Here is a 21,774-nt window from a genome sequence, read left to right on the forward strand (position 1 = left end):
ACGGTCCCACTGCGGCGGTCACTGGACCACTGCAGCAAAGGGTCTTGACCCTGGGTCCACAGTTTTGACTTCTACAAATTTGATCCCAATTTTGATTTTACGCGAAACTTTTTAATAAGCCTAGACTTTTATAACGTGAAGCTTGACTTTTGTACGAGGTTCGAGGAGGATTTCAATAACGACCAAAAGGGTCATTACAACAAAATATATGCAATGTTTGATATGATGGTTAGTTGCCTCAATAAATAGGAAGGAACTTAAATGTTAGGGTTTGGAGCCACCTTTTCACTTTTTTCCCTCTCTCCTCACAGTGGGTTTCAAAACGAAAAAAAAAAAATGCATTCAAACTTATAGTGACTGCTACCATATTTAGAACAACTTCTATTTGGTACACAATAAATAAACTATACTACTCGCGTATACGAAATTTTTGTACTACAATTAGACTAGGCAAGTTAAATAATTTAGTACTAGGAAAGTTAATTAAATAATTTAGTACTTCCAATACTAACAAACAATGCATCATCTAGTACCATTACACACTTTTGAGATACAAAATTCAACTTACAATTCAATTAAACTTGGCAAAAAAATTACACAAGTTGGTCTGTTTCAACATCCCCACTTCCACTACTTCTACTATTCCTACCACTACTTCTACCACCCCCTACACCTCCACCTCTTGTACTTGTACGAGTACTCCTACCTCTCCTTTTACCTCCCCTATTACCACCATTATTATCACCTCCAGTTCTATCGCTAAACCCTTGTCCACCCCCTCGCCTAAATATGTTTGAACGTGCACCTCTATATCTGTTAATTAGTGGCCTTCCACGTGGATGAGCCTCTCTTGGGTTTATTATGTATGTTGAATCATCATCATCTGATCCATCGCCATCAACTTCTAGGACAACCATATCATCATTCCAATTCAAATATGCAGCCAATCTTGCTTTCATTACATTTTTAAAGTCTTGAATTTTCACGTCACTATCCAATGCCACATCACACACCTTGTCAAACCATTTCTTCAACTCATTATACTTTTTGAGCTGATCAGTCACAGTGGGGTAACCTCCAGGAAATAATTTCTTCAGGTGGGGACGAATTATGTCTCTTCTCCACCTTCTCATTATGCACCTATCAGGGAGGCGTTGTATCCTCTTTTGTGCCATAACTTTTAGTATGTGGCATCACACTATGCCAGTAGATTCAAAGTTTTTGCCATTGCATTCCAAATATGGGCCTCCTAGTCTATATTCCACCAAAAACACAAATTGATTCCCATGGAAATCATTCCTAATTGAAAAATCTGTAATGATGTACTTCTCCACCCCCTCCACTAATTCAGCATTTTCATGAATGCTCAATGCACAATGCAAAATCCTTTGTTCCTGCACGAAGAAAAGATCATATATTATACGAGTGTAATGTCTTTGTATTTAAAAATTCTACTCGAATCCAGAAAAAATTCTTGCTTTTGTATATCTAGAACTAAATTCAACTTCTAGCTCTTTATCATACTTGGCTCTCAAGGCCATCTCGTATTTCTCAACAAACTGCTTCAGGGTGCTATAACCACTGATATAGCCATCAAAGAAAGCATGCATACCCTCACACCTTTGTGTGGACAACATACCAGCCCAAAAGTAGTTCTTTAGATAAACAGGAACCTAATTCTCTTTTTCTGAAAATAGATTAGAGAACCATCTTTTATTTCCTAAGCCATATTTTTCAGCAAATGCCTCCCATTTTCCAACAAATTCATCAATAGTAATGCTATCAAGGACTACGGATTTAAATTCTCTCCTGGCAATTTTATGATCATGAACTCGCTTTAGCCTAAAAGGCAACTTTGTTTAAATGTGCCAAATGCAATACCTGTGGATTGCATCTGGCATCACTTCTCTAATAGCTACCTTAATGCTCTCGCATTGGTCGGTCAAGATAGCCGTTGGAGGTAAACCATTCATGGCTCTAAGACAAGTAGAGAACACATATTTGTAAGTTTTAGCATCCTCACTAGTAATCAAAGCACAACCCAGAAGTATGGACTGGCGGTCTTTGATTTATACCAATAAATGAAGCAAACGGCATGCGCCATTGATTCACAAGGTAGGTTGTATCAAAACATATCACATCACAAAACTCGCGATATGCATACTTACAATGTGTATGAAACCATACACAGTTACGGAGCCTGCCAGAATTATCATTGTGTACTGCATAGAAAAACTCCCTATCCTGAATCTGCATCTCAAGAAAAAACCTGTTTATTGCTTCTGCATCAGTGGACAAGGTTCTCAACCTCCTCTGATGTAGAATGTAATTTCTGCAGTCCTTGGGGGTACATCTCAAATTTTCAGGACCACCAGCTTGAACTTCCAAGAGTCTTATGCTCTTTGAAGGTCTTATGCCTACAATGTCGTGAGCTACTAGATGCCTCTTCAAACTATTGCTCACATCCCTATGCGAGGGCATAAAGCGTGATAGTTTGGGATCCAATGGATGATTATGATCTCCAACGAGCTTATTAACACGCCATGATCCATCATGCAGCAAAATATCATTAATTTGAGCTTTACATTTAATCTTTTTGCTCTGTTTATATCTTTTTACTTTACCTCTCTTATCACAAGCAAACACAATATAATTAATTGTATCACTACATTTTTTTACCGCTGATTTTTTCAACACACCAAACCCTTTCAATCTGGCGTGCTCTCTGTAAAATGCAAACATTGAATCTTTAGTATTGAATATCATTCCTTCAGTAGTACCTTGTACAAGTTGTTGATGAGTAAATGTATCCTCATCCATTCCTTCTCTATCTTCATCTTCATCTTCATCTGTCACATGAGCCTCATATTTATGTTGATCCGGCATAGGATCCTCGTCGTCTTCCTCCAATTGATCAGGCATATTTGCCTCTTCCTCTAGACACATCAAGTTGAGCTCTTCATCCTCACTGTCCAAATATGCGTCTGGACCACCAATAAAACTCCCGTCTGAATCTTCACCTTCTCCACCACCAACATTAGAGAACAAACTGTCATTCTCTTGAATCTCTAAAACATTATTCAAGGTTTCCCTTAAATCATTGTCCGAATTTCCATTGTTTGGGTCCATTTTATGTGTGTGATTTTGGCAAACAAAGAAGGCACAAGAATAATAGGCAATTGTTGTAGAAGAGATGAGAATAAGAGGCAACTATTGGAATTAATTAGCAGACCGTATAAAATAGGCGTTAATTAGTAGACCGTATAAAATACCATTTAATTAGTAGGTGTATATATAAAGTATGACGCATGTATGTATAGAAACGCGATTAATCTGCTCGAGGTGTTTGGAAAAATGGAAAAGTTGAGCAGGCCTAGGTGTAATCATGTGTATGTCTTGGAGGGAAATATTTTGGAGGAAAAGAAGAGTATTTGGAGCCAAAGGGTACACGAGTCTTTTTACGGTGGTTGTGATGAATTGTGATGTTTGTGGTTGTGATGTTTAGCACTACCCTGTAAGATAAAGTGTCATACTCCATCCTTTCTCATTTTCGCAAGTGATAGATTTTGATTTGACACAAAATTTAAGAAAAAAACTTTCTTAAAAAAATAAAATAAAATTTTAGTCATTAGCCATCATGACATTTTTTATACAAGCATGTCAATAAGGATAAACTGATAAATTTTAAATGTTACATTATTTTCAAAATATAAAGATATCAGTGTTTTTGGAGCGACCTAATACATATCTCTTAAATATAAAGTTTTATTTGGCATAGTATATCGACAACCCTTTAAATTTGTCAGTAAATTTTATGTAGACACTTGAACTACAACATGTTTCGATTGATCATCTGGACATATGAATGTGTTCCTATTAGACACTTCCGATTCAAAATTATGAAAAAGCTTTTGCGTATGGGCTCATATGCCCATAAGTAGATAAGTTAACCACTTAAAATATGTCATCTCCTCCAATTATATTCATTAACCTCAATAAGCCGTAAATTCTCATGCATTTTCCAATTGATTCTGATGTGTATAATTAGAAGAGAAGATATATTTTATGTGATTAACTTATTTACATAATCGGCGCTTGCGAACACGCGCAGAAATTTTTTCAAAACATGAGCTCCTCTAATAAAACATTTTATCATGTATTCAGTTGCTTAATTGAAACAGATCATTGTTCGAATGTCTAAATAAAATTCTTGTCAAGTTGAAGGACTTGTCGATGTATTAGGCCTTTATTTTCTATTGTCAGGATGATTCATGTCACTTTTAGAAACAAAGGTTTTTCCACCGACATTTAGTTGGAAATTTGTCTTTATGAAATAAGATTTTTTTCACCTCATTCCCACTGAACCAGCTTACTGAGAAAACGCATGATGGGAAACAGATTCCCATTAAAACGTTGAGAAACTTTCTAATTTTTTCCCTGTGAAAACAGTACTCCCACATTCAGTGGGAAATTAGAGATCTTTTAGTAGTGTGTCATGAAACATAGTCCAATAACATTGGTTGTATACTTAATGCTTGAAAACCAAAAAGCTATTAAAGCCTAACTGAAAACTACTGTTTGTCATTGATGAACTTCTGCCAAAAATCTAAGCCATATCGTAGACTCATAGTTGAAAAGCAAAAGGAGCTTAGTTAAAAGCTTCTAGCTTTGGTTTGAGTTTTGCAACTGACAGACATACTTTAGAAACAAGATTGTGTATATATTCGTTAAATTTTTTCTCTACAGTTTCCAACACTTATATCTCTGACATCCTTAACAAACACATCCACAAGTGTTGGATTTCACTGTTGTCTTACATGAATTTAGTTAAACATTAAATTAGAAGATCAACCAACAACAACAACATACCCAATGAAATCCCACAAAGTAGGGTCTGGAGAGGGTAGAGTGTCTTTCAAATCTTACCCCTACTTGGGAGGTAGAGAGGCTGTTTCCGAAAGACACTTGGCTCAAGAAAAAATATGTCAAAAAGGTCAGACAAGAGTTGAAGATCGAACCAATAAAATTTAAATTTTTAATCCGTTTCAGTCTTAATTACATCCTCTTATTATTTCTTTAATATAAGGATTGTTGGGTTTTTGAATGAGGTGTGAATGGGAAATGAAAGAACTCAAAATGGAGGGAAATGAACAAGTTCCGTTTTACAAAGGAACTTTGTCCCTCATTGGGTGGGGAAAGTAATACTTGTGTACTTATATGTAGAAGCACTTCTTCTAGCTCATAAAGAGTTGAGAAAAGAGTCTCCCTTCGCGCCGTCATCGATTCGAATTCAGTCAAATGATTTGATTGATATATTTTTTGGACCAAATTTATTTCTTTAATATTAATTTTGTATTAACGTTTCATGACCGTTTTGTAATGGTAATTTAATTTCCTCTTCGGTATCATTTTTCCATTAATTTTTCGGACATAGCCGTTTTACATAAACAACCATTTTGCGAAAAGTCACTTGGAAGAGTTGCATCTCTTCAGACTGGACTCAAACCTCAGGTTATAAATACTGGCTATTTCACATATTTTTTCCTTATGAAAACTTTCTTCACAAAATAGAAAACTACTAAGTGTGATTTGGCTGTTCATTTGCGTTCGCTGCACACCGGCGTTTGAGGTACCGCTACGCCAGTGACGATAATTCATTCTATCCTAAGAAGAAATAATCTATAACCTTGGGTGCTTGGGGGGATTAAGTTCCTTAAGGATACACTGTGAATTTAGTAGGCTCGGATTGTTCATCGTTAATTTTGCTTCTTCTTCAATTATGAATTTATTTAATTTCTGTCTCTAGAATATATTTTCGAATATAGAAAGATAACAAGGACTTACTTTGATTTATAGTATCAGCATTTTTAAAATTATAAATTTCTGGAAATATATCAATGTATTTTCAGGTTTATCTGGTATGAAGTTTAAAGTTGAGTTAGTTATGAAGTAAAATATATATTGCCCAAAAATGAGGGATGATGATCCTACATTAGCAATAAAAGTGAAGCAAAGTGACAAATTTCTTTATAGTAAATAAATTTATTTTGCCTGTCAAACATCAAAATTTAGGACCTATTTGGCCATGAAAATTTTTCACTTTTTTTTGAGAATTTTTTTTACTTTATTCTAAAATCAGCGTTTGACCAGAAAAATTTCAAAAATCTAGAGAAAACCTAAAACCCTGTTTTCAAATTTTTTTTTCCTTCACTTTTTTCACTTTCAGTATATTCAAACAACCAAGTTCTTTGCAACAAAAAATAACTCCATTTTCAACTCCAACTTTAAAATTCTAAATAAAGTAAAAAATATTTGATTTTCGTGTCCTAATTTAGTGTACTTGTGTATTGTGTGAGATAGAGGAGGTGGGGGCCATTAACTTAATGGTCAAAATTGGGGAATTATTGGGGACTTTTTATGATGATAGGGTTGGCTAGAACAGGAGGAAGTCAAAGGGGAGGGGAAAAAAAGTTGAAAGTGGATTTTGCAATGGGGGGCCTATGTTTTTACATATACATAGTTTGTCCCCCCAAAAGCAAGCAGGATCAATTAGGGACCTAAAAAAAAACTTTTTACCCCAAACACTAATAATTAATCACGGTCACCTTTGCTTATCATAATACATACATATTACATATATTTACTAAGTACAACTGATCTAAACAACAAGCCATATGTATTTAGTATCCGCGTTGTACTATGTTTGCTTAAATGGGCCCTTAATCATCATATAATTGTCGCTTCAATTGCCCTAAATTATTTACTATCACTACTAAAAAAAAAAAAATTGAATTTAGCTATGAAGTTCGTCGCGAATTTGTCGATAAATAGCTTGTAGTTAATAAAATTTTCTAATAATCCATCCCTAAATAGGATTAGTGATGGATTTTGTTGTTACCTACCGAATTTTTTCTTCATCGTTATTTCCTTTTTTTTTAGGGCCCTTTTTCTTAATAGTATAAGTTTTTCTGTCAACCCACTTTTCTATTTTTTTTACTTAAAAAGCAAAAAACAAATATTTACTCGTACTTACTGATCGTTAATTATATCCTTTCCCTATTTGGAATTTAATTCCTACCATCATATAACATTTTTTTTTGTTTATATCACTTTCGGAAAGACTAAGATCCTATCTTCTTAATTGTGATTTGAAGTCATAACTTTTAATCCCACCAACTAAATTATATGATTTTGACATCCTAAAGTTCAAAGATAAAATAACATTTTGGAGGAGTCATTTAATTTGATTGGAGAAGGCGGATATTTAAAACAATAGATTAAGGTGTACCATTAAATAAAATAATATATGAAAGGTGTACCATCTATTTGAAAAAGAACAACTAGTCTTTCTTTAAGGCAATATAAAATATTCTCATGTGTTCTCTTTTCAACTTTTTCCCTATTAGGAAATGTTGATGGGGGCAAATTAAAGATGAAAGCACAAATCTATAAAGTTAATCAAATCTCTCTGTAAAAGTTATATGTGATTACTTGAAAACGCATCTAATTAAGTGATTAATCATGTCCCCACTTTCTCTCCACTTGGTTTACAACTTGCTATAATTATTTTGGTATTTCTTATTCATCTTAGTTAAAATTTGTTGAAAACATAACATGCACGATCTTAACCTCATGCAATTTGGCCATAAATTATGTTTATAATTTATGTCCTCTTATTAAGACATTGTATTATTTTATTTGTATATATATGCCCAAAAGACAGAGAACAAAGGACTGCTTGTTTAAAAATTTGAAACTAGCTTTCATCAAATTGTTTTGCATTGACTAATTAATGATGTGGAGATCTTTTGGCAACAAATTAAGAACATATCCACGAGGTAATGTGTTAGTAACAATTTAGGCATAAATAAAATAGTTATAGGCAATACACCCAATATATAAATGGTACCTAGGACTCCCCTAGGAAGTCAAATTAATTAATATATAACTCCTTGTGACACCCAAATTGAATATAGAAATATATATAGTAGTATTTATTTTCCAACAAATACTAGCGACCCCATTTTTGTCAAAATATTTTTATTTGAATTTAGTGTGTGCATCAAATCAAATATTATAACAGTAAGAGTTAATTAAAGAGAAAATTTATATTACTTAATCATGTTAACTGATAAGTTAAAATTTTACAAATATATATTATGTGCAACATATTTTGCAATATTAATAATTATTTGATGTAAATACTAAGTGCGAGTAAGATTTTTTCACGTTGGTGCTCGTCACAAGCGGCTGCAGGGGCCAATGATATATTTGCTCAATCACATTAACCATTTCAAAATATCTTAATATTTGCCCACCACTAGTTACTACATAATGTATAAGTTATACTACGATCTTAAAATCTTTTTTCTTCAAGTCAAACAACGAAACTTGAAACAGAATGATGAAGTAATAGATGGAAGCATTTAGTTCATCAAGGTTGACTTGAAATATATTCCATGAAAAGGCAGTCGTATTTATAATAATTTTTGCCAAGACCAATTGGCAAAATATATAGTCAACCCTACATTAATATATACATTCAATATATATATACTTTAAGCTTTTGGTGCATGGTTCACCAAGACAGGTCAAACGGCCGACCCTCGAATGTGCCTCCTCCAAAATTCTAAAGGTTGAGAGAGAATGAATTACAAAATTTAATGTAAAAATAAAGAGAGAGAGTGTGTGTGTGTTGAAGAGTCTCTTCATTGGTAGAATGTGCATGCGAAGGTTCTTTTTTAAGGTCAAAGGATGTGACAAGACGTGTGAAATTTGTTTAATAATTATCCTTAGTCGGCATTTGTCCATGAAAACCAAATATTTTTCACTTTATTTGGTATTTTAGAATTGGAGTTGAAGTAGGAATCGAAGATGGAGTTGTATTTGGTTACAGTTTTTGCAAAGAATATTTAATTGTTTGAATGTATTGAAAGTGAAAACAAGTTTTTTGGTGTTTTTCAAAATCTAAATTACAACTTCAAGTTGTATTTGGAATTTTCATGGCCAAAAACATTGATTTCCAGATAAAAGGAAAACGTTTTTCGGAAAAAAGTGAAAAAATCTCAAAAGTTTTGAATTCAGACTTTAAAAATGAGAAAAAGAACTTGGTATAAGGAGCGTTTCACACCTCTCATGTGGGGAGACCTGCACTAGTCTTTAAGGGGGATCTGGTGGCAAAACTGACTGGTGCCCACCCGATTAGAGGGACTAAGAGGTTATATCTCTAGCCTCTAGGACATAAGTGGAAGGAGTTAGGAAGATCGAGCGTCCTTTACTCATGAATAAGCGGTTTTCCATTCAAGCCGTCATGAATAAAATCAAGCTAATATGTTATCATAGTTGTACATATATAGTGAATTTATATATATGATGTAAGTCTAAATAATAGATTTGGAATATACAATGATTAAAGAAGTTCTTGTCCCCAATAATCAACCACTACTTTTGTCAAAAAAGAGAAGAAAAAAAAAAACAATTCTAACATTTTTGACTCTTTACTCTCCATAAGAAGTTGGAGTAGCATTATGATTTATGATCTTTACCCACTTTTTTGCTCCATATGGAATTATCGACGTGTTCCAATAATGTTAGTAGTAGTAGAAATAGTAAGACCAATTCATGACTCACCAACATCAAATCGAAGTGACTAAAACACACATATATAGATATAGAGAGGGGTCAATATTGTGGGGTTCAAAGGCAAAACATGACAAAGTCTAATGTGTAATTTTCCTAAAGAGGGTCCCTTATTCGAATCCATCAAATTAAGGGACTAAGCATCTCTATTTTTTTCTTTAATCATTTAGTATCTGAAGCTTACTGGTTTGATTAATTTAGACTCGCAAAATATATGTTCTAAATAAAGCGTTTTTATTGAAAGCTCTACAATTTCAAGTATGGCTGGCAAATTAACGGTTAAATCAATAACCCGAACTGATTATTGGGTTATTGAGTTAATGGTTCGAGTTAATAGATTACTGATTCGGGTATCGGGTGGTGCCCTATGGTTATTGGCTTATTGGGTCGGGTCATGGTTTGACCATTTTTGTTAACGGGTGAACAGATAACTCGATAACCATTTATTTAATTGCAATTCTACCCTTCCATACATTAAATCACTTGACTAGATTTAGGGTTCACTTGATTTTCACTTCATAACCATTTTTCTTGTTTTCTCAGATCATCAGGACATGTCAATGGTATTGATGTGAGATTATTTTTTGTTTTCCCGCTGAAAGTGCTATTTTTTTATTTTCAATGGATTCTAAACTTTGATTCTATTCTTTTTGTACTATATTCTTATGAAAATTGTCCATTTTTTAATACTACAGTTCCCTGTACACTAGATAATTACAGTGATGGTGTACATGGTTGATGATTAAGGAACTTATCTTTCTTCGACTAGTTGATTTAGAAATTCATCTTTATTTTCCTCTTTTGATACTAGGTCAAACTTTACGCGATTGACTACAATAGTAGCCGAAGTTCTTGAATTTTTTTTGTGTGAAATCTTAACTGTTAAACCGATAACAAAACTGATAAGAAACAACAACGGATTAACCGATAACCCATTAACCGATATCTTAACGGTTCTTTAATGGTTTAACAATTCTACAAACCGATAACCAATAAGTTGAACCGATAACTTTCAAACCCGAACCGAACCGAACCAACCGATATGCTACCCTAGTTTCAGGGCTTGAAAAAGAGATTTCAAAATTGAGAAGAAAAGAATTCCGATCATAATACCACGACCCTTATTAGTTATGCATCTCAATAGTTTCATATGCACGGGCGGATATACCTTGCTTCACGAGGTATCACGGGACACCACTTCGTCGTATATATATAATAAGTAAAATAGAAATAATGCGTATAAATATATAAAAATTGACATTGCTTATTATTGTGGTGATTTATTCATCTATTTGTGTCTTCAATTTATATTAAAAGTGTTTAAGAAAAATTCTATGTGCGCTATTGTTTAGACATATCTCCCTTCATTTTATTTATGCCTGGAATCAGACCTAGGAAGTGTGTCGGGTCGAGAGAGCTGTTTGACCCACCTAAATATGCCCAATTGAAATTACTTGTACATAACCATGATTAATTTTTTGCACATTTGTGCATTTGGCATATAACAAATATTTTCTTAAAATACCTTTCAAAAGTGATTTATTTTCTTGAAAACAGAAATCTTTTGATCTTTCAGGTTCTTGAAATGCAACTCAATTAAAGGGGGAGCTCTTACATGGGGGCTAGGGCCATGCCCCTCAAAATTCAGATGCCGCCCCTTAAGCACTTGCAATTGGTATCCAAAAACCTCTTTTATATAGTACAAGTTGAGATTAATTTGAAATTTTTGAATCAAAAGCAAGTGGCTTTGATATATAATTTCTATAATAAAGATAATAATTAATATATTCTTGCCTCCTCCACACCTCCTAAACTATTATTGACCACTTCCCTATTGATATATTTTTTTTTTTAACTACACCACCAATTATTCCTTTAGTGATATTCTAGTTTGAAATGTGATTATATTCCTTCATCACTAACTAGAGATTTCAGCTTCGAATTTTGAGCATGAAAACAAATAGCCACTTTCCACCTGTTGTAATTTCAAAAATAATCAACTCAAGGAGTTGAAAATATAATTCCACACAGTTGAAAATCCAATCTATTTTTCAATTATAAGGTGCTGAAAAGTGGCTAGCATGTGCTATTAATAGGAATTTTTTTTGGTTAGGAGTGCTTTCTCCTTTAACGTGCTTCATGCGATACAATTCCCGATTAGTCAAAGTCCTAATATGAATATCACACGCTAGGTAGAAAACAAATAAAAAGTTGAAGTTTTTAACTTTTATTCTAGATCCGATCCATATGTTTTAGTGGAAAAACAAGTAAAGCAACCACTTTGGAAGGTATCGACCCTAATTTATTTTTGTTTTGCCCATCGTTTTCGCTTCAAATTGACATTTTTACAACTTAACTATAGTAATTTTCCACAAATCAATTGCTTGCAAATCAAGAACTCTTGTCAATCATACCGACATTATGGGCGCTATACATAGATTGAAGTCTCAAAGCCTAAATGCTACTATAATTCTTGTAAATTCAACTAATAATAAGTTGGACAATAAATTATCTCTTTTTTTTTAATATTTGTTTTGTCCAAAAATATAAAAAGAGAAGAATCCCAACAATCTTTTCTGTTCGGACTTTACGATGCTAGGCTACCAATAGTATGTTCAATAGAACAATTCTAGCTAGCTTTGCTTTGGCCAAATCTATTGATTCGTTAGTTTTAAGTTCTGTTATTTTTCTTGCACTATGCACCTATATCATATAATTTTGTACTTGGTGGTTTTAAGGGCTCGTTTGGTTGGGAAACAACTTATCCCGGTATAACTAATATCGGGATAAATTATTCCAAAATTAGTTATTTCACTCTCAAGGTGGGATAAAATAAGTCTACAATTTCGGAATTCGTTACTAATTTCGGGATTAATTATTTCGAATTATTATTCCAATTAAATATGGAATAACAAGACACTAAAATTTTATTTTAAGACTATTTTTGCTTATCCATCACACCAAACGACCCGCTGTAGGTCTGCTGGCCTGTGATTTCTTTTGGAGAATAGATAAGTTAACATTGACGAAAAGGACAGAAAACAAATGTTAAAGAAAGCATATCAAAAAGCCTAATTTTAGGGGAAAGCATGGTGACAAAATAGACATGTAGAAAATGACTTCTAGTCTAGCTTGTACTATACGTGGTGGTTTGGTACCCAGATAAAATTATTTCAGGATTATAATTCTAAGATTAATTTATTTCATCTTTTGAGACTAATTTATCCCATCTAGGAGATGAGATTAAATCTCAGGAATAATGGGATAAGATGAGATATCCCATCTTTAAGTTTGGGATACACTTTATACTTTGTTTGGTATAAGGTATAAATTTATCCCAAGATAAATTTATACCTTCTACCAAACATGGTACAAAATTAATTCCACAATTATCTTTGGGATATCCCAGCTAATACTGTGTACCTAACGACCCCACATGTATATGATTAAATTTGTCCCCGATTTCTAAATCACACAAGTAAATTTTGTACGTGTCCTCTTGTTTTCGTTTTTGGAGTGGAATTAATGTCTTGTTAAGAGATGACGTTGAAAGAAAATGTTATTCATCCATATAAGAATATGTGTGGAAAGTAAAAAAAATACATGCCTTTTTAACCTTGGAGCGATTTAAAACTTGAAAGTGGAAGTTAGGATTCACTTCGTATATTCTTTAATTAACTCCATCAATAAAAGGTTTTAAAATAGTAACTGGTCATGACTACATAAAGGGAGAGCAAGTATTTAATTGTTGAAGTGCCTTCTGAATTAAAGTCAAAAGAGTAGAAAACTATGAAGGGTCGTTTGGTGCATGGTATAAGCTGGGATATTTCAGCACTAATTTTTCTCATGTTTGGTAGAAGGTATAAATTTATCCTGGGATAAATTTATACCTTGTACTAAACATGGTACAAAATGCATCCATGGTATAAGCTGGGATATCCCTTCCTATCCCACTTATCCCGGGACTATTTATCCCATCTCCTAGATGGGATAAAATAATCCCAAAATATGGCATAAATTAGTACCCCGCAAAAATAATACGTAGGTTCCCTCATAACTTATACATGTATTGGTGATGCGGGTTTCTAAATTGCAAACCAAACGTCGTACTAATTTTATTCATGAATAACTTACTTCTTAACTAGCTATCAAACGCGGTATAAGTATGCATAAATTAATACATGAATAAGGTGTCTCTTTACTAGCTACCAAACATGGTATACGTTAGAGCAGAACACTATTAGAAAACAAGAAATTAGCGACGGACAAAATTTCGTAGCTAAGTAGTAAAAATCCCATGCTAATCTCATTTAGTTACGAATTAGCGACGGATTATAAGAAAATCTAATTATCGAGGAGCTATTTAGCGACAGATTAGTTAGGGATTACTGACAAACTCTATAGCTAATTCCATGTTCTCTTGTAGTGGAAATTAATACATGAATAACCTGTCTCTTGTCCAGCTACCAAACGACCCCTAAAGGTTGGACCAAAACGGACAATATTTTGGTAGTTAGGTCTGGACTATTACAACTATTACCAAAGTCGGTAATTCCTCTAGTATGATGATCGGGTAAACCTCAGCAAAAACGTGGTATCTATAAGGAAAGTAAATGTAATAGCCCAACGATCGCTAATGATTGAACATAAATAGAGGCTCGCTATGAAGCTTGGCTTAGGAAAATTCCGTATATTGAAAAGGGAAGGAAATTAAAGCCCAAGGAAATTTCAAAACTATGAGGCTCGATTGAGTTAAAACAGGCGATAACTTAGCAGTTGGACCTGAACTGTTACACCATTCCGCTATTCTCTCCAATAGTTATAAATTGGTCTGTGCTTCGCGCGGCTTGAATTAAAAAGTTAATATATAATTAGATCAAACATTTATATGTTATGAGATACTCCTTATTAATCTAAAACTTCTAAAAACTTGCTCAAGTATATATAAATAACAAATGTATTAGGCAATACAGACGGAAAAAAAAACAATATAAAAGAAAAATATGCATGAACAAACCAAAACAAAAGAATTATATATTCTTTTCTAGATTTTGTCATGGTATAAAATGGTTGCAGACTTGCAAATAATAATTTGGTAATGATATTCTCACGTATTAGCATTTGTTTTGCTTCATGTTGTTAACTAACTTGTGATGACTTAACTTATTTAGATCTTAATTTCTTGTGTTTATTCTTTCACATCCCTTCTTTCTCTCTCTTTCTCCCACCCTCTTTGTGGCACCTCTCATTTTATTCAATTCTCTTATGTTTTCTATAATATCGAGGAGAATTTTTGGAAAAGTGTGCAATACTTATTAAGTTATTCATTCAAGTATTGCATATCTGATTTTAGCATAGATCATTGTTCTCATGCTTTAGCTGAACAAAGAGGAGTGTGTCAAAGTTATTACAAAGGTATTAAGAAACGCGTAGACATTAATACGTATTATTCATATGAATTAGAGAATAAAAATAAATAATTAGAAAGAGAAAAAGGAAATTTTGAAAGGTCTGTAAATGGTATCCATCTTAGCACATGAGTAGAAAATTAATTGTTGAAGGTAAAAGCTGAAAGCAAAAGATAAAGCATTTTTCTTCTTGTAGCTTTTGGTACATGACTTTAATGTTCTACATAAAAAAAAATGGAAAAATAGTGTTTAAAAATCTAAAAAGATCATCAATCAACTTTGACAAAATATCATTTACTAAGCCTCATTTCTATTATACATCGATAGAGCTAATCCACCTTCATTAAAGTAGATGTCCAGAGAGACACCGAAAGCCAACGTGCTTAACATCTTGATGCATTTGTTGCTTCCAAATATTGCACTTTGTATTTCCTTAAGGAGTTCGCCATTTCTTCTTGGAGAGCAATTTGTTCTCGTTAATCTTAAATCTTAATTAAGGCGGCCATCTTTAATAGCGTCACTGGCATCTTTTTTTCATTTGTCAAGCACAGTCACCTATTTGGAACGTAGGAAGTATTAACTTTGCAAAGATGAAGGGTAAGATGATATAAATCAATCAATATTAATAAACAATATAAATATCAGTATTTACATTTAAAGTACATTTTTAAATCCAAGGGATGATTCATATTGTGCATGTTCCATATTTCCATCTCCTTTAAGTACTATAGTAATGAAATTAACAAAATAGCATCCATGAAAATCACCTATGATGTATTGGACAACATTTTCCCACAAATTGATATTCGAGTGCATTTTTCTCTCTCTTTCAATAGAAGAGGTCTAAAAAATATGACCACCTCGAATAGAGATCTAAGTTTTTTTCAGTATAAAAATAATATAAAAAACTAATACAATCATTTTAGAAAAGTTAAAACAATATTATATTTACCTGAATATGTTCAAACAATCAACTGAATCTGTAAAGCAAACTCTGTCTCAAAGAAACTTTGTTTTCATGTGGAAGAGTACTGGAATACTCATTCTCTTAAATAGAATACTATTGATAAGTAAAAAGTTAGATGAGTAATACTATTAATGGGTTTAAAGGTTATATTCTGATGAAGAAGTAAATAATGGGAGTTTAATAGGCAAATAAATACCACAAGTGGGAGAGAGAAATAGTAGATAGTGGGAATTTAATGGAGAAGTAAATACTACAAAATGGTAGACAAAAGGACTCCAAATGCTAAATGCTGATATTAATTAGGCCAAAATATTCTAACTAAATAGTATGTCACTTACAGGCTACATGTCTCCTACATTAGAAAAAGAATTAATTAATAAGAAATTAATATGTGACTTTTAAACTTTTTAATATAGCACATAAATTAGGAAAAATAGGAAAAAGGCCAAAAAAAGGAGAGAAAAAGATAAATACCAATGGTGACCATAGAGAGGTGCCACGTCACCTTGTTTATGCATAATTTTATATTATATATAAATTACAAGGGAGCTTATTAGCAAATAACAACTATAAGACCCCTCTCTAGCCTCCCTCGTTTTTTCGCTAACGTATTAAATTAGTAAACCATACCCGTCTTTCTGATTTTTTGACCAATATAAATTTGGTTGTCTAGTAATAATGTTATATTAATTTTTTCCCATGCAAACTCGAATTAGTCTAAATTAAAATAAATATAGAATATCCAATGAAAAATCAACCATATAAGTTACATGATAAAAAAATGTTATTCGTTAATTTACGTGTGTGACTTATTACGAGACAAATTTAAGTGGTGCTGGTCCTTTTTTCTGTAGGAAAATCATGACATACATGAAGTACGTTAGCAAAAGGTCGATTGGTAGTGTTTAGTTGTGGGGAGTATGGGAAATAAAGATGACAACTCAAACGTCAAATCGTAGGATTTCAGAATTATAAGACAGGCAGTGATGTATTGTCATTCAGTGCTATTTTCTTCTTTCTTTTCCTTTGAGAGAGACCTAAACTTCCCCACAATGAGAGGAGAAAATAACAGCTCCTCTAATACGGACATTACATGTCAATTCCTTCATTTTTATTAAACAAAAATGGTACTCATCATATAAAATATATTCTTATTTTAGAAATGAAAGGATTTGTCTCTTACATATATTAAGCTGTTCTTTTCTTTGTATTTTGTTAAAAACGTGTTCTAGCTATTTTTTGGGATAAAATTTCAATTATGTTGTCTATAATTTCTTCAAAAATAGTGTAAAAAAAAAAGTGATAGAAAAGCTAAGAATTTCTTTTTTTAGGAAAAACTATAAATGGACGAAAAAAAGACAAGTTAAAGAAGGAGCCAATTAGGAGCTTAGGCCCCATTTATCTTTATTGAAATTAAGATGTCGGAATAGTAAATACATATAATTATTGTATTAAAATTTGAATGCTAAATAAATAAATGGTTATAAAATAAAAATAATAAATGCACTTAATTAGTGGATAAAGATCTCAACAATTTCAATTTATACTTCTATTAAGAATAAAATAAATGGCCCTAAAAGATTCTGATGAGTTTCTGACCTAAAGTAAACGTATTAACATGACATGAATCTTAATATTAATTTTATTGCAAATGTAATCCTTTATTTTCCTGTACGCTTTTTATTTTTATTTTTTTTGCTGTTTGGACCTTAATATTTTATTAATAGAAACAACCCCCTGGGGTTGTAATTTTTTTTTTTCTTTCAAAAACTTAATATTATTTAATTGGTATCATCTATATAGATCTCCTTCAATGGGTTGTCTTTTTTCACCACGATTTTCTTTCTAATTATTTTTTGTCTATCTTGTTCACTTTTAACGCCTTCATTCACCAAACTTTCAAACTTAATTATCTAAATGTCAATATGAAATGACACAAAATCTTTTCAAAAAATAATCTTTCTCTCATTTATCTTCAACATGTAATAGTACGTAAATCTGAATTACAATGCATTTTCCAAGAACTATCAACTCACAAGCGGACTAAAGCATTTTTATGCCTTCATAACCTCCGGTAAGAGCTTTTTCATTTCTCTTTATTATTCTTTTCCTTAATTTCAACACCCAGTTTACCAACAATATCTACATGTTTAAATTAGCCCACACCAAGAACTATATATAAAAAAAAGGAACCAAAGAAGAAGAAGAAAGAAACGATATACTCCTTCGCCCTAAGCTTTATGTGATATAGTTTATGCTTATAAGTTGACTTATACGTTTTTTTTTTTAGTGTTTGGTAGGTATTTAAAGTCATTTTGTGCTTAAAATAAGCTCAAAAAAATAATTGAATTGAAGACTTTTAAAAAGTGGCTTATAATCATAAGCCAAAAAAAATAAGTTGGACTACCCATATTTTTATAAATCATTTTATAAAAAATCTATTCAATCCATTAGGTATGAAATTTGAGAAAGAAAAGAAAAATTTAAAGTTAAATATATTTTTAATTTATAAAGAGAAAAATTTAAAGTTAAATTATTTTTAATTATAAAAATGCATCATTCTTTTTAGACAGATTAAAAAAGAAAGTGTATCAGATACGGACACAGGGAGTTGATTAGTTTATTTATGATCCATCATTTCCTCTTCAATCTTTTTCATTTCTTGTTTTCTCTTAATTTTTTTTTTTTCTATTCTATCCATATTCTCTCTTCTTCTTCTTTTATGTTTTTAAATACCTCAGCCATAATAACCATCCACATTGCTCCAAACCCCTCTATCTCTCTCTAAATATTTAACCACACAACACAACAGAAAACACCAACCATATGGAGAGAAGAATCTCACTGTAACTCTGAATACTTCTTCTTCATCCAAACAGTACTTGAAACTATACAAACATGAACTAAAAGCTTTTAGTACTATAGATAGAGAGAGGAAAAAGAAAAAAAAATTGCTTTATACACAGCCCCAGAAAACAGAACAAAAATGAGTAGTAGTCCTGAAGACTCCTTAAGAAGTCTCTCTTTAGATTATCTCAATCTCCTTATCAATGGTCAAGCTTTTAGTGATGTTACTTTTAATGTTGAAGGTCGTTTAGTCCATGCTCATAAGTGTATCCTGGCAGCCCGGAGTCATTTCTTCCGGAAATTCTTCTGCGGGCCGGGCTCCCCTCAGTCCGGCCCGCAACTCGACCCCGGGCTGAGAAACTTAGGGCCCGGATCCCCGAGGGATGCGGGCTCTCAGGGTGTGATACCGGTTAATTCGGTAGGGTACGAGGTGTTCTTATTGATGATGCAGTTTTTGTATAGTGGACAAGTATCAATTGTGCCACAAAAACATGAGCCTAGGCCTAATTGTGGAGAAAGAGGTTGTTGGCATACACATTGTACCTCAGCCGTTGATCTTGCACTTGATACTCTCTCAGCCGCTAGATCTTTTGGTGTTGAAGAACTTGTTTTGTTCACTCAGGTTAATCATTTCTTCTTTCATTTCTTTAATGAGTTTAACTAATATCCGCCTACAGTGTAAGTGAATTTTTATATTTATCGGGTCATTCAAAAGATATTTTTAAGTAACTTTTCCAAATTTGTAATCTTGAAAAAAGTCCTATTATCTACCATAATAGGTAAGATGACCTGATAGTGTAAACTCTTACTTAATTTTTGTTTAATTTTATTTATTGTATATGGGTGTTTTGGATTTTTGGAAGAGAGGAATCAGATTTTTCCATTTTCATTTTCTTTTGGGAAATGGGGTATTGTTAATTTTGTTTGAGTTTTCGTTTCCTGTTTGTTGGACAAAGATATTTAATTTATCAAAGGTTGTTAGATTTGTTCAAAGACAAATCTAGTAGTAGTACTTTACTAGTAATAACTTCTTCTCTGTTTTCTGTTAGTACTAGATTTCTTTTTGCAGAATCATCTGATCCAAGAACTTCTTCTTGTTTTAATTTATTTACGTATTTTTTTTAACTTATGTAGAAATAGCTAAAGTGAATACCCAAAAAAAAAAAAAGGGGGCAAGCTTTATCCTTTTTCCTCTTTTTGCGTTGTTTAATGATTTTTGTGATGGAGTTTTCATACTAGCTGTCTCATCTCACAATTGTTACCTTGATTTCATGTGGGATAAATTATTTCAGTTTCTTGAATTGGCCTTCTCTTGTCTTCATGCCACACACTCAAATGTTTCCAAATATGGTTCTTGATTTCTCTGTCTTTCAAAAGTGATAAAACCAAATCTTTCCCCAGTGGTGATCTACTTTCCTCATTTGGTTACAAGAAAGAACTATTAGTACACAGTTTTGAACAAACATATTACTGTAGTACTTTAATTTGGATATCCGAGTACAATCTAAATTTGTGCAACCATTGAGTTTTAGCATTTGCGATCGTTTTCAACACTTCATACTTATTAGCTATTTTCAATCAGTTAAATCAAAGAGGCTCATAATATTTTTATGTTTTTTCTTGGGTGTCCAAATATGAACATTAGTAGTTTGGATAACAAAATACAATCTATGTCAAATATTAAGTTTTAACATTTGCGACAGTTTTTTGGCACTTGATACTTATCAGCTATTTTCAATCAGTTAAACCAAACAGGCTTTTTATGTTTTTTTTCTTTTGGATTGTGCAGAAGCAATTGGCAATCATGGTAGAAAAAGCTTCAATTGAGGATGTGATGAGAGTTCTAATAGCATCAAGGAAGCAAGACATGAACCAACTATGGACTACTTGTTCACATTTGGTAGCAAAATCAGGCCTTCCACCTGAAATCTTAGCCAAACACCTTCCCATTGATGTTGTAGCCAAAATCGAAGAACTCCGCCTCAAATCCAATCTAGCACGTCGATCACTAATGCCACATCATCACCACCACCAAGATCCTGGTTCTGCAGCCGAGCTCGAGGACCAGAAAATCCGTCGCATGAGACGAGCACTAGACTCGTCCGACGTTGAGCTTGTCAAGCTCATGGTAATGGGAGAAGGCCTAAATCTTGATGAATCAATTGCATTGCATTATGCGGTTGAAAATTGTAGCAGGGAAGTAGTGAAAGCGTTACTCGAGCTAGGTGCAGCGGATGTTAATTTCCCTGCAGGTCCTGCAGGGAAAACTCCGCTGCACATTGCAGCTGAAATGGTGTCACCAGATATGGTAGCGGTTCTATTAGACCACCATGCTGATCCTAACGTCCGAACGTTAGATGGTATCACTCCTTTGGACATTTTACGTACCCTAACGTCCGATTTTCTATTTAAAGGGGCTGTCCCAGGAATCCCTCACATTGAACCGAATAAGTTAAGACTTTGCCTCGAACTCGTTCAATCAGCAGCTATGGTGATTTCAAGAGAGGAAGGGAACACGAATATGGACCCGTCTTCGACGAATATTTATCCACCTAATATGAGTGATGATCATACTTCTAGAACAAGCAGTGGTACTGGGAACATTGGATCAAATCTTAACATTGATTCAAGAATGGTGTATTTAAATCTAGGTGGTGGAGTTACTAATACTTCAACTCATGATCCTTCATCAATGTACCACCATTCACATGAGTATTAAGATTATTTATATTATACATATTTTATTTGAACAATTCATTAATTGAGACAGACTATAATGTCTGATGATCTAGATTTACTTAATACCATTCAGATAGGTTTACTTATACTATCCACTTTTTCATGATATGAATTCTTCTTCTGTTTTTTGTTTGCTCTCTTGTGGTCTTTTTTTTTTTTTTCACTTCCTATTTT

The 21,774-nt window shown here is 32.8% G+C and overlaps 3 protein-coding genes across 3 annotated transcripts; 1 reads left to right on the forward strand and 2 right to left on the reverse strand.

The window, feature by feature from the left end:
- Nucleotides 1–593: 593 nt before the first annotated feature.
- LOC132061555 (glycine-rich RNA-binding protein 8-like) lies at nucleotides 594–1,175 on the reverse strand. The gene has a single exon (XM_059454345.1). The coding sequence runs from the start codon at nucleotides 1,173–1,175 to the stop codon at nucleotides 594–596; it is 582 nt and encodes a 193-aa protein (XP_059310328.1).
- Nucleotides 1,176–1,193: 18 nt separating this feature from the next.
- LOC132061556 (protein FAR1-RELATED SEQUENCE 8-like) lies at nucleotides 1,194–3,129 on the reverse strand. Its single transcript, XM_059454346.1, has 4 exons — nucleotides 2,169–3,129; nucleotides 1,882–2,062; nucleotides 1,506–1,581; nucleotides 1,194–1,394 (listed from the first exon to the last, which is right to left on the reverse strand). The coding sequence occupies exons 1-4, from the start codon at nucleotides 3,127–3,129 to the stop codon at nucleotides 1,194–1,196; spliced, it is 1,419 nt and encodes a 472-aa protein (XP_059310329.1).
- A 15,615-nt stretch (nucleotides 3,130–18,744) lies between these two features.
- LOC132060119 (regulatory protein NPR5-like) lies at nucleotides 18,745–21,738 on the forward strand. Its single transcript, XM_059453017.1, has 2 exons — nucleotides 18,745–19,483; nucleotides 20,651–21,738. Exons 1-2 carry the CDS (start codon nucleotides 19,001–19,003, stop codon nucleotides 21,578–21,580), a joined length of 1,413 nt encoding a protein of 470 aa, XP_059309000.1. The 5' UTR covers nucleotides 18,745–19,000; the 3' UTR covers nucleotides 21,581–21,738.
- Nucleotides 21,739–21,774: the final 36 nt, after the last annotated feature.

This window comes from Lycium ferocissimum, chromosome 6 (genome assembly GCF_029784015.1).
Source record: "Lycium ferocissimum isolate CSIRO_LF1 chromosome 6, AGI_CSIRO_Lferr_CH_V1, whole genome shotgun sequence".
Classification (NCBI taxonomy): domain Eukaryota; kingdom Viridiplantae; phylum Streptophyta; class Magnoliopsida; order Solanales; family Solanaceae; genus Lycium; species Lycium ferocissimum.

Excerpts from the sequence above, each read along its gene's own strand:
- LOC132061555 (XM_059454345.1), bottom strand. The coding sequence starts at position 1,175 with ATGGCACAAAAGAGGATACAACGCCTCCCTGATAGGTGCATAATGAGA.
- LOC132061556 (XM_059454346.1), bottom strand. The coding sequence starts at position 3,129 with ATGGACCCAAACAATGGAAATTCGGACAATGATTTAAGGGAAACCTTG. Across the intron at positions 2,063-2,168 it reads TGTATGGTTTCATACACATT|ACCGCCAGTCCATACTTCTG; the intron begins GTAAGTATGCAT and ends TATAAATCAAAG. Across the intron at positions 1,582-1,881 it reads ATGCCAGATGCAATCCACAG|TGGTTATAGCACCCTGAAGC; the intron begins GTATTGCATTTG and ends TGGCTATATCAG.
- LOC132060119 (XM_059453017.1), top strand. The coding sequence starts at position 19,001 with ATGAGTAGTAGTCCTGAAGACTCCTTAAGAAGTCTCTCTTTAGATTAT. Across the intron at positions 19,484-20,650 it reads AACTTGTTTTGTTCACTCAG|AAGCAATTGGCAATCATGGT; the intron begins GTTAATCATTTC and ends TGGATTGTGCAG.